The 12,376-nt window shown below is 35.1% G+C and overlaps 1 protein-coding gene across 4 annotated transcripts in view; it reads right to left on the minus strand.

The window, feature by feature from the left end:
* Positions 1-12,376, minus strand: part of GBE1 (1,4-alpha-glucan branching enzyme 1) — a 307,746-nt gene that overhangs the window by 149,945 nt on the left and 145,425 nt on the right. For all 4 annotated transcript variants that reach the window (XR_011254718.1, XR_011254725.1, XR_011254726.1 and 1 more), the window contains exons 4-5: positions 4,242-4,367; positions 3,047-3,182 (exon numbers count right to left, since the gene is read on the minus strand). Coding sequence is in view for 1 of the 4 variants with exons in the window: in XM_069578687.1 (XP_069434788.1) it covers positions 3,047-3,182; positions 4,242-4,367 (262 nt within the window). In the remaining 3 variants the exon portion in view is untranslated. The remainder of the gene's footprint in view (positions 1-3,046; positions 3,183-4,241; positions 4,368-12,376) is intronic.

Genomic DNA, 12,376 nt, shown 5'->3' on the forward strand with positions numbered 1-12,376 from the left:
TCTAAGACAAAATTGGACAGTTAGTTCTTGAGGGTTATAGTCTAGCTATTTGAAATGTCTTCATTTTAACAAGTAATAAATGATATGCAAATATACTCTTAATTTGGCTTTAGAATATTAAAGATGACAATCTGCATATGCTAAACTTCAGTTGCACTTGTAATATTCATTTCGAAGATTATGAAAGCCAAATAGAAGTAACTGATTGCATGCCATGTACATTACTTCACCTTTTTCTTTATATTTCTCTTATTTCTAGCCTAAGATATACCATCAAATCAATTTTTCTAAAAGGTGGCTTTTATGAAGCCAGCATTAATGCTTCCATTTTCCACTTCCATTTTCCATTTTTAGGTGTTTCTAGCACCTAAAAAATTACCCCATAGTCATCCATGTGTAAACCTGTGTGCGCACACACACAAGCACACACACATACATCTGTCCTAAGTACACACACATACATCTGTCCTAAGCACACACACATACATCTGTCCTAAGCACACACACATACATCTGTCCTAAGCACACACACATACATCTGTCCTAAGCACACACACATACATCTGTCCTAAGCGCACACACATACATCTGTCCTAAGCGCACACACATACATCTGTCCTAAGCGCACACACATACATCTGTCCTAAGCGCACACACATACATCTGTCCTAAGCGCACACACATACATCTGTCCTAAGCGCACACACATACATCTGTCCTAAGCGCACACACATACATCTGTCCTAAGCGCACACACATACATCTGTCCTAAGCGCACACACATACATCTGTCCTAAGCGCACACACATACATCTGTCCTTGCTCTATCTGAAAATGTGTTTTGCTTTAACTCTAAATGAACTGGCTCAGAAAGATAGATATGTATTTTTAAAAGTTCTTAATACTTAAAAATACTTATTAATGTGTTTTTAATGTAAGCAAATAATCAGAGTAGAGTAAATTTTGGTCTTCTTAAAAAACTAAAACATTCTTTTTCATCAAAGAAAAATTTGGTAAAATTTCCAAATATGATTTGATTGTCTTCTGCAGTGTACATAGAAAATATTCCTGATGGACATCTAGGTTGCTTCCATGTCCTGGCTATTATAAACAGCGCTGCAGTGAACATTGGGGTACACATGTCTCTTTCAATTCTGGTTTCCTTGGTGTGTATACCCAGCAGCGGAATTGCTGGGTCATAAGGCAGTTCTATTTCCAGTTATGGAATGGGGATGGAGGTGGGAGGGGGGTTCAGGATTGGGAACACGTGTACACTCGTGACAGATTCATGTTGATGTATGGCAAAACCAATACAATATTGTAAAGTAGAAAAATAAAATAAAATCTGAAAAAAAAGAAAATATTCCTATTCTGTTCTCAAAATCTAATTAATTTTAGTATAACTTCTTGTGCACATATTTTAGTACATAATTAACACTGGAACAATTATAGATTCACATTCAGAAGTAGGGATTCTTAAGTTTAAAGGACGACATAAACTCCATGATTCCGAATCTGTTGAGACGTTATTATCTTTGGCTTTGCTGTTAAAAAAGAAACAAATTAACTCTCTCAGTTTAAATATGTGTGTAAACTATTGCTCAATAATATGTCAAGTATAATACTTAATAACAAAATATAGAGTTTGTTGTTTCTCCATTATGTAATAAGTATTAATCTTATGGGCAAATATCAATTTGTATATTTTATTATTCATTTTATGTCATTAACCATTCCTAAACTTATTTAACAAACTCCAGGAGATGTTGCTGGGAGGGATTGGGGGCAGGAGGAGAAGGGGATGACAGAGGATGAGATGGCTGGATGGCTTCACCGACTCGATGGACGTGAGTCTGAGTGAACTCTGGGAGATGGTGATGGACAGGGAGGCCTGGCGTGCTGCGATTCATGGGGTCGCGAAGAGTCGGACACGACTGAGCGACTGAACTGAACTGAACTGAGGAGATGGTGAAGGACAGGGAAGTCTGGCATGCTATATGTAGTCCACAGGGTCGCAAAGAGTCAGACATGGCTTAGTGACTGAACAACAACAAAATTATTTATGTGAGAGTACTGAACTACGAAGTTCAAGCACAAAGAAAAAGAAAATGTTCTGCTAAAAGTTCTGTAAGATATAGGTCATAAACAATTTATTACAGAATGAGATGAGAGAACATCTCAAATATAACAACCTTTATATAATATCTATTAAATATAATTCACATTAACTTCTCCATACATTTAATTATGGTCTCTGGAACCTGACCTCACCATCTCAGGTAATCAAAATGCCTATATAAATGAAAACTTCATCATGAGAGACTTTCCTCTAGCCAAAATGTGGACTGCCTATTAGAAACAGACTAATTAAATGTAGTTTTTCTTTCTGCCTAGCTACTGGAGCAGGTGCTAATATGCTGTGAAACGATGAGAAAAAAACCTATAAGAAGAAGATAACAGACTTAGACCATTTCCAATCAATAATCTGACATTATACTATTCACTCTTGTTTGTTCCCATGAGACAGGGTCTACCATTAGAGTACAATATACAAACATGTAGAACAATGTGTCTCACACAGAAAGATGCACCATAAATATCTGGCAAATAAGTCATCCTAACAGAAGCTATATCTACAGTGACTCTGAAACAAAACGAGCTCCAGTTACTTACAAATGTAAGATCTTTTTCCCTAACAGACTAAACCGAACAGGCTATAATCAATGACCACTTAAATTGATAAAAATTCTCTCCTGCAGAAAAGTAATTATGCTTATATATTTATCTACAATTTTGGAAGCCATCAATTCACATTACTTAAAATTGAAATTGGAATAATATCTTGAATTCTTATGTTCTATCTTTATTCCATTTCTCTTTTCTATGCTATCACTATTACAAGGCAATTTGAGAAGCCTAAAATAAAATGCATTTCTATTACATATTTAATCTCTTAACACAAAAAAGACACTTGTAATTAGCTTTTCTAATAAGAGAACAGACTCATTAAAATTTTATCTGAATAAAAATCACAGTTATTACTTACCAAGGTCTTTGATTCTTGGTAGTACATTGCAAGTAAAATGTTTATAAGAAGCTATTTTTCCTTCATAGGAAGAAATTCCCACGTGAGATTCATAAATTCGTAGACCTTTTGGCTTCTTTGGTTTGGAATGTTTAAACTACAGAATATTAAAATTACACATAGAATTAGACCAAAAATGCAGATATGACACTAACCGATTAAGCATGTTAAATGAAATGATGAATTAACTCAAACACTTTGAAACTACTTTCACATATGAAAGGCACTGTCTATCTCCATTAAATTTTCTTTTGGGAAAAAAAAATCCTTGTTAGGATCATGGTAATAGACCTATTTTAAAAAAGAAGTCATGCAATGACTTATGGCTTATCACTGAGTGAAGATGTATTTTGAGCCTAAGCCTTAGAGAAAACATAAGAACTGTGAAATGCATATATAATTATTAAATGCAAAGCATTTATCAACAAGCTTCAATAACTTAAAGGACAGAAAATTGAGCTCAAAGATACTTATAACTCTTGTGAGTAAGACAGCCTTAAAAAATTACCCCAATTAATGGAAACAGATCACCAGCCCAGGTTTGATGGATGGGACAGGGCACTCGGGCCAGTGCACTGGGATGACCCTGAGGGATGGGATGAGGAAGGAGGTGGAAGGGGGGTTCAGGATGGGGACACATGTACACCCATGGCTGATTCATGTCAATGTATGGCAAAAACCACTACAATATTGTAAAGTAATTAGCCTCCAATTAAAATAAATTATTATTTTTTAAAATTACTTCAATTAAAACATTCATGAAAAAACATACATTCACGAGACGTCTTCATTGTTCCTAAGGACCCTGATTCTGCTTCAGACCCAAACAGTGATAAATATTACACCACTGGAGTCTTTGACTAATTGAAATTTTATTTAAAAATCAGTATTCCTTAGCAGGTAGTACACAGAGATTTACTGTTCTGCCCCACCCCTATTTCAGAAACACATGCTCAAATAAAAACTCACTTTTACATTTTATTGGCTACAGATGATGGGCTCTGATATATGTACAGCAAACAGGTGCACTATGATATAAAATATTAAATTGGTGGTGAAGAGAGAAGTTGAACATGACTATAAAAGTTATAAAAGTAAAAATTAATTTTCCTAGGAATACTGGGCAAGCATTTATTTAAAGATGTGTTGTTCTCACTTTATACGAGTATTCTGGATCCCAGTGTATCCAATCATAGTTCACATTACTGCCTTCACGAGTCACATATTTCGCCCACGGTGAAATACGGTACAAGATTTCTCCACTTTTACTCCTGATAACAAGCTAAAAAGAGAACAAGATGTTATTGCCTTAAAATACTTCCAAAACTCTAAGCTAATGCATGATAGTCTATGAGCACTGTGGCAAGGAAAGAACGGAGGAATGAGCTTAAGAATCTACACTGCCATCCAGATGTGTGACCTTAAGGATGTTTAAATTCTATGAACCTTGCTCTCCTCATCTGCCATGGTATATGATCCTTAAAGTCATTTCCAGCTTGAATATTTTATGATTCTCTGGCAATTTCCATCATTGCCAACCAACCATTATAGTAGTTAATTAAAGTAAGCATAGAGTAGATAGTAAAAAGACATGAATATTACTGCAAGCTACTGTGAATAAATCAATCAACAGAAGAAACGAATCTTAAAAGAAAAAGTGATGAGTTATATCACCATCTTTTACTTTTTCTTTTCATAGCAATTAATGATAACATTTTCAAGAGGCTAAAGGAAAAAAATGGGTTTTGATTAATAACTGCATTATATAGACAAACACTACCTTTCAAATATTTTTCACTTTTTACTTCTTGTACACCTTATTCAAAGTATGCTTTACCATATGAAACAAAACATTTTCCTTTTTAACCATTTATTTCTATATTTGCCAATAGTATCACTAATGCTGTCAGTACAAAAAATAACAATAACAATTTATCAGCATAGTTAGAGAACAAAGTGAGCTACATGAACAGAGTTTCCAAGTGACTAGAACATAGTTTTTTAAAGTTTTTTAATTAATTAAGCCTTCCAAAAATAGGCAGCGTGTAACAAAAAATGTTCAGATCAGGAACTGATCTAAATGCTGAGTTATCAGTACACCTTAAGCATTGAGCAAGAACATATTCCTCAGACTCTTTTAATTGAGAAAAGCTCAAGTATGCATAATTATTGGTAATTAAATATTTGTAGAATGCTTTATAATTTAGAAAGGACTTTCACATCATATCTCACTTGATTCCAGGGAATCTTCATAATCCAAATATTAACTGAGATTAAATGAGCAACCAGAGTCCCAAAGTTACGAAGTGGTAGAACGAAAAGCTGAGCAGAGCTTCTGACACTCACTTCCTTTTGCTTAACAGGCTTTCATGGCCCTTCCCTCAGACACAGAAAAAGAAAAAATCATGACTTAAGATGGAGGGGACAGGTGAGTGGTAAAAAGGAACGTCAACTTACATGCGTTCAATTTTATCTCTTTAGTTATGCCTTCCACTTATTAAAGCCTATCACAGCTAAGTTCTGCTATTATTCAAATAGTTTTCACAAAAACATAGACGAATAAGATCAACAGTGTACACGAGTATTTTATCTTCTGAAATATGTTCCTTAAGTCACATACATTTCTAGTATAATACACACAGTGTTATATGTGAGAAAAAGCTTTTTTGCTCACTCATCAACCCAGGGCAGGCTACGGGGAAATAAAATACCAGAAATTGGTTTTCCATGAATAGCACCCTGCCTAATCCATCTACCTATCTTTTCTCTTTTTTGCAAATGACTCTATAATTCCTCCAAAGGATGATCAGGAATCAATTATTACTTTTCAAGGTATCTGCTGGCAGAGGGAATATTTAAAACTTCAGGCAAAGAACATATAGAATTTCCTTATGCTGAATATAATTTCCACATTCTTTGGAAAATTACTTATCTTACAGTACACATGAACATCTTTGGAGGCTACTGAGTAATAGAAGCTGGAAGGAAGATTCCTTCTATGGGTCTTCCTCACTCCTACATATTTTGCTGGATATACTAACAATATAAGGTCTTATTGATAACAGAGGCCATTTCTCATGTGGCAAGCAACCCTGAGGAATGAGATACATGAACACAATGGACAGGCTTCCTTAAGGCTTCTATAACAGAAGGTAAATATTCCTCAGCTATGAGGCAAACTAACTGTGCGCATAGCATTAGTATAGACCACACATCATCCCTATAAGACTTGGAAAACAAGGGGAACTCCTGCAAACAAGAGGAACTAGTACAAGTCTCTGATTCAGGAGTTCTGTGTTTTCTACCGGAATCCATGAAACAGTAATAGGTTAACTTATCAGCTTGAAGGTACAACAAAATAAAATCCTATACCTGACAATGGATTATTTACTCATTCTTGAATAACTTTAACATTTTTGTTACCAAAAGTTCTATTTCTTCATTTCTAATAGTGTTTTATATTAGACATTCCTATTCATCAATTTTTATAATGTTGATGGTTGACGAGAAAACTTTTAATTATCCAATTCTTTCCTCTTTTTTTTTTTTTTTTTTTAGCAATAAAAGTAGAGCCTGGATCTCTGAATGATATGTAAAACAACGCTTCCCACCAAATCTGGAACATTTTACTGTAATCATTACAGAGAAGGGAAATAAATTTCTCGATTCTTCAGGCTCCTGAATTGAAGGGATTTCTGCTACAAAAGTTTAGGTTTTCCTAAGAAATATACTTGCTTAGAGTAGCCACCTATCTTCGCCTATGATTTGTTGTTTCTAAACTGTTGTAATAACCAACTAAGTGTATCATGAAAGTGAAAGTGAAAGTCTCTCAGTCATGTTCAACTCTTTGCGACCCCATGGACTACACAGTCCATTGAATTCTCCAAGCCAGAATACTGGAGGGGGTAGCGTGTCTTTTCTCCAGGGGATCTTCCCAACCCAGGAATCAAACCGGGGTCTGCCACATTGAAGGTGGATTCTTTACCAGCTGAGCCACAAGGGAAGCCCAAGAGTCTTATCAGTTTAGCTCAGTTCAGTCGCTCAGTTGTGTCTGACTCTGCGACCCCATGAATCGCAGCACGCCAGGCCTCCCTGTCCATCACCAACTCCCAGAGTTCACTCAGACTCACATCCATCGAGTCGGTGATGCCATCCAGCCATCTCATCCTCTGTCGTCCCCTTCTCCTCCTGCCCCCAATCCCTCCCAGCGTCAACCTTTTCCAATGAGTCAACTCTTTGCATGAGGTGGCCAAAGTACTGGAGTTTCAGCTTTAGCATCATTCCTTCCAAAGAAATCCCAGGGCTGATCTCCTTCAGAATGGACTGGTTGGATCTCCTTGCAGTCCAAGGGACTCTCAAGAGTCTTCTCCAACACCACAGTTCAAAAGCATCAATTCTTCGGCGCTCAGCTTTCTTCACAGTCCAACTCTCATATCCATACATGACCACTGGAAAAGAGTCTTATAGTAAATCTAAATAACTGGATTGAGAAACAATCCAATGGGTGAAAAATATGTCTTTTCTGGACTAAACTCTGCTCCCAAAATCTTTTCGGAGGGAGAAAGTGGAGAGATGAGTACACTTCCTGAATTTGTGCTTGCTTGAGTTCAGATTCAGATAAAAGATTTTTTAGATGAAATAAGACTTTATATCATTAATGTACAACTTCAAAACAGCACATGTTATATGGCAAATTGAAAAGAAAGAGCTAGCTTGACTGATTTTTCAACAATAAAATCTAATAGTTGATGGACGGAAGCATTTACTCAATACTGCTGCTGCTGCTGCTGCTAAGTCGCTTCAGTCGTGTCTGACTCTATGAGACCCCATAGACAGCCCACCAGGCTCCCTCATCCGTGGGATTCTCCAGGCAACAACACTGGAGTGGGTTGCCATTTCCTTCTCCAACACATGAAACTGCAGCCTACCAGGCTCCTCCGTCCATGGGGTTTTCCAGGCAAGAGTACTGGAGTGGGGTGCCATTGCCTTCTCCGTTACTCCGTACTAGCAAACTGAAAATCTTATTCACTACTAATATGAGTATAAAACATCATGGATATTCTAAACAACAATTTGACAATGTGAATCTAAAATTTTTTAAAAAGTAATTCTCAATGACTCAGCAGTTCTAATTGTAGAAGTTTGCCCTGTGAAAATAATCAGAGAAGTTCCAAAAGAACTATATTGTTACCTATTTATCTTAGTATTATATTTATTAGCAAAAAGAGAATGTTTGAATAGTGTGTGCCTGTTAAAATTTATACAGTGAATTATATTGAAGGTTACAAGAAAATTCTTTCAATTTATACAAAAGAATGCATGAAAAGTGAAAAGTGAAGTTGCTCAGTTATGTTCGACTCTTTGCAACCCCATGGACTGTAACCTACAGTCCTACCAGGAGCCCACCAGGAGTCCGGGAGTCCTACCAGGCTCCTCCACCCTTGGGATTTTCCAGGCAAGAGTACTGGAGTGGGTTGCCATTTCCTTCTCCAGGGGATCTTTTCAACCCAGGGATAGAACCCAGGTCTCCTGCATTGTAGACAGATGCTTTTACTATCTGAGCCACCAGGAAGTATCTTCCTAGTGTGAATACATACAAACTCAGAGACTAAAAACTATTTAAGAAACAGAAAAAATACTGAGATAGTTGCTTATAGATAGATAAATTAATAATAGCATTTATTTTCCAGTTGTATCTTTCTATATTGCTATCAATTCATTTCCTTGTAGAACTTCTATAATCAGAAGAAAAGTATTTTGATTAAGGATTGCCAATAGAGTAATTATATAATTGTGTACACATTTGTGGACTTGTGCTCAAGTTGCACGTGTGTGTGTATAAGTGTTAAAAACAAAAGTTTAAAAATTATATTAATATCACAACATATTACTCCAAAAAAATCAAATTGCTTTAAAAGATATACTAAACAAAATAATATGATGAATTTTGTATGGGAACTTGATAATTTATATAATTATAATGTTTTATAACTTAGTAAACATAACATTAGACTCCTTTTTCAATGAATCAAATTATTTCATTGACTTATGGGAGGTTAACATCAAAAACATTATGAAATTAAGGAGTGAATAAAATAAACTTCTACCTGAGAAAAACTCAAATTGACTTAATGAACTATATGAAGTCAAGTTTTATTTACAAACTGACACTTAAAAGTTGAATATAAAATCTAAGAAATGGTTTGGTAAAATAGGGAAGAAGTAAAAAAAATTATGTCTCTGTGTAAATTTATTCAATCCAGGAATATCTTTTGAAATGCTTCTTGTCAAAGGATATTGTTCCTTTGAACTGGAAAATCAGTGAGATAAGATGCTTCTCAGGTGGCAAACAATTTTATATGAAAACAGAGGGTGTGCTTAACCGGTTAGAAGTGTTAGTATATTCTGTAAACTGGTATTGAAAGTATCTCTCAGTTTCATGACTAAATGTAGCAAATCAAGAGAAAAGGCACAGATATTGAGAAATATAATTCAATTTGCCCAGGTTATAATAGCAAAATCACAACTACATTCTATGAAGAAAATATTTTCTTTAAAAAAAAGCAGAAAAGAAAGATATTAATAAAGATAACTATTTAATAGAGTACAGGTCAAAGTTAAAAGAAGCAAAGTAACTTCTATTTTATGAAGCAACGAATTCTTTTACATAACCTCATTATATAATATCTAAAGTAATTGATATGATATGTAATATATATAAGCATATAATATAAAAATATATAATTGATGACATATACATATTTCATCATATGAACATGCAATACTAAATATCAGTATTATATTGTATTTTTAAAATATGAAAAAATATATGTACATAGAGAGAAAGATAAATACATAAAGAAAAAATATAATAATTTAAAGTAACTTTTAGAATGGAGTGGGGAAAAAATAAAAAAGAACATTAAAAAAGGAATTGTTATTGTTGTTTAGTTGCTGAGTCATGTCTGATTCTTTGTGACCCCATGGACTCTAGGTCATCATTGCTGAGCTTCAGAATTGATGAGAGCCTTCTAAAAAAATGGATTTGTAATATGCAGCTTTGGCTGCTAGACTACTCCCATGTAATTATTTCCAGAGGTTGAACAAAAAAGTCACACATTACATGATACAAATAAAATTTAATGTAAAGAACCTAACGGGCTATTTTTTTTACCCAATACTTGATATATTTGTTTCATTTAACAGAGTTTAGACTATTTAAATAAATAGATGATCAGTTGACAATAATAATATTTTATTCTGCAATTTCTAATTAGGAATATCAGAAACACTAATATTAAAAGGCTATATTTTATTGTGACTTGAGTTTATATTTCAACTAATGAGAAAAGAAAGCTAAAAGTACAAAGGCAGTTTTCTAATAACATAATAATAATAATTATTATTTTTTAGAAAATTATAATTTTCTAATAATAATAAGGTCCTCAAATATAAATGCACTATGTGGATAAACTTTCATAAAATGACATCTAATACATTGGTAAAAATAGATAGATTAGAATTATATATGAGCTAAAATTGGTATTATCATTATTTAGATATTGAGCCTGATATGGTTACCAATAAATTTACTTTGTAATTTGACATTTTAAATTTTTCCTTTTAATTTTTCTGGATATTACAGTTCATACACTTGAGAGATTTCCATCTCTGTTTTATAACTTGCTTCATAATTTTCAATTAAACAAATTTAAACAAGCTGTATGCATATAAAATTATCCTAAAAAACTGTCACACCCTGTGATGTCCTTAACATCTACAATGCTCAGATATTGAGGGAGGTAGAAAAGAGATTAAATGATTAGACTGAGTCTCTTAAGTTCTTACGTTAAGCAGTACTGGACACTATACAAAATAAAAGAAAAGGCAATATTCTTGATGGCAGCTTGACAAAGAAAAGACAGAAATCAGTTGACTTTCAAAAGCAGTAAACTACTGATGGATTTTCACTGGCTCCCATTATTTTTAGTTCAGTTCAGTAGCTCAGTCATGTCCGACTCTTTGTGACCCATGGACTACAGCACACCAGGCCTCCCTGTCCATCACCAACTCCCGGAGTTCACCCAAACTCATGTACATTGAGTCGGTGATGCCATCCAGCCATCTAATCCTCTGTTGTCCCTTTCTCCTCCTGTTCTCAATCTGTCCTAGCATCAGTCTTTTCAAATGAGGCAGCTCTTCGCATCAGGTGGCCAAAGTATTAGAGTTTCAACTTCAACATCAGTCCTTCCAATAAACACTCAGAACTGATCTCCTTCAGGATGGACTGGTTGGATCTCCTTGCAGTCCAAAGGACTCTCAAGAGTCTTCTCCAATACCACAGTTCAAAAGTATCAATTCTTCAGTGCTCAGCTTTCTTTATAGTCCACCTCTCACATCCATACATGACCACTGGAAAAACCATAGCTTTGACTAGACAGACCTTTGTTGAAAAAGTAACGTCTCTGCTTTTTAATATGCTATCCATGTTGGTCAAAACTTTCCTTCCAAGGAGTATGTGTCTTTTAATTTCATGACTGCAGTCAACATCTGTAGTGATTTTGAAGCCCCAAAATATGAAGTCTGTCACTGTTTCCACTGTTTCCCCATCTATTTGCTAGGAAGTGATGGGACCAGATGCCATGATCTTTGTTGTCTGAATGTTGAGCTTTAAGACAATTTTTTCACTCTCTTCCTTCACTTTCATCAAGAGGCTCTTTAGTTCTTCTTCACTTTCTGCCATAAGAGTAGTGTCATCTGCATATCTGAGGTTACTGATATTTCTCCTGGCAATCTTGATTCCAGCTTGTGCTTCATCCCAGCCCAGCATTCCTCATGATGTACTCTGCATATAAGTTAAATAAGCAGGGTGACAGTACACAGCCTTGACGTACTCCTTTTCCTATTTGGAACCAGTCTGGTGTTCCATGTCCAGTTCTAACTGTTGCTTCCTGGCCTGCATATAGATTTCTCAAGAGGCAGGTCAGGTGGCCTGGGATTCCCATCTCTGTAAGAATTTTCCACAGTTTATTGTGATCCATACAGTCAAGGGCTTTGGCATAGAAAATAAAGCATAAGTAGATGTTTTTGTGGAACTCTTTTGATTTTTCAATGATCCAGTGGATTTTGGCAATTTCATCTCTGGTTCCTCTGCCTTTTCTAAAACCAGCTTGAACATCTGGAAGTTCACGGTTGCCATATTGCTGAAGCCTGGCTTGGAGAATTTTGAGCATTACTTTACCAGCATGTGAGATGAGTGCAATTGTGTGGTAGTTTGAACATTATTTGCCA

Source organism: Ovis canadensis, chromosome 1 (assembly GCF_042477335.2).
Source record: "Ovis canadensis isolate MfBH-ARS-UI-01 breed Bighorn chromosome 1, ARS-UI_OviCan_v2, whole genome shotgun sequence".
Lineage (NCBI taxonomy): Eukaryota > Metazoa > Chordata > Mammalia > Artiodactyla > Bovidae > Ovis > Ovis canadensis.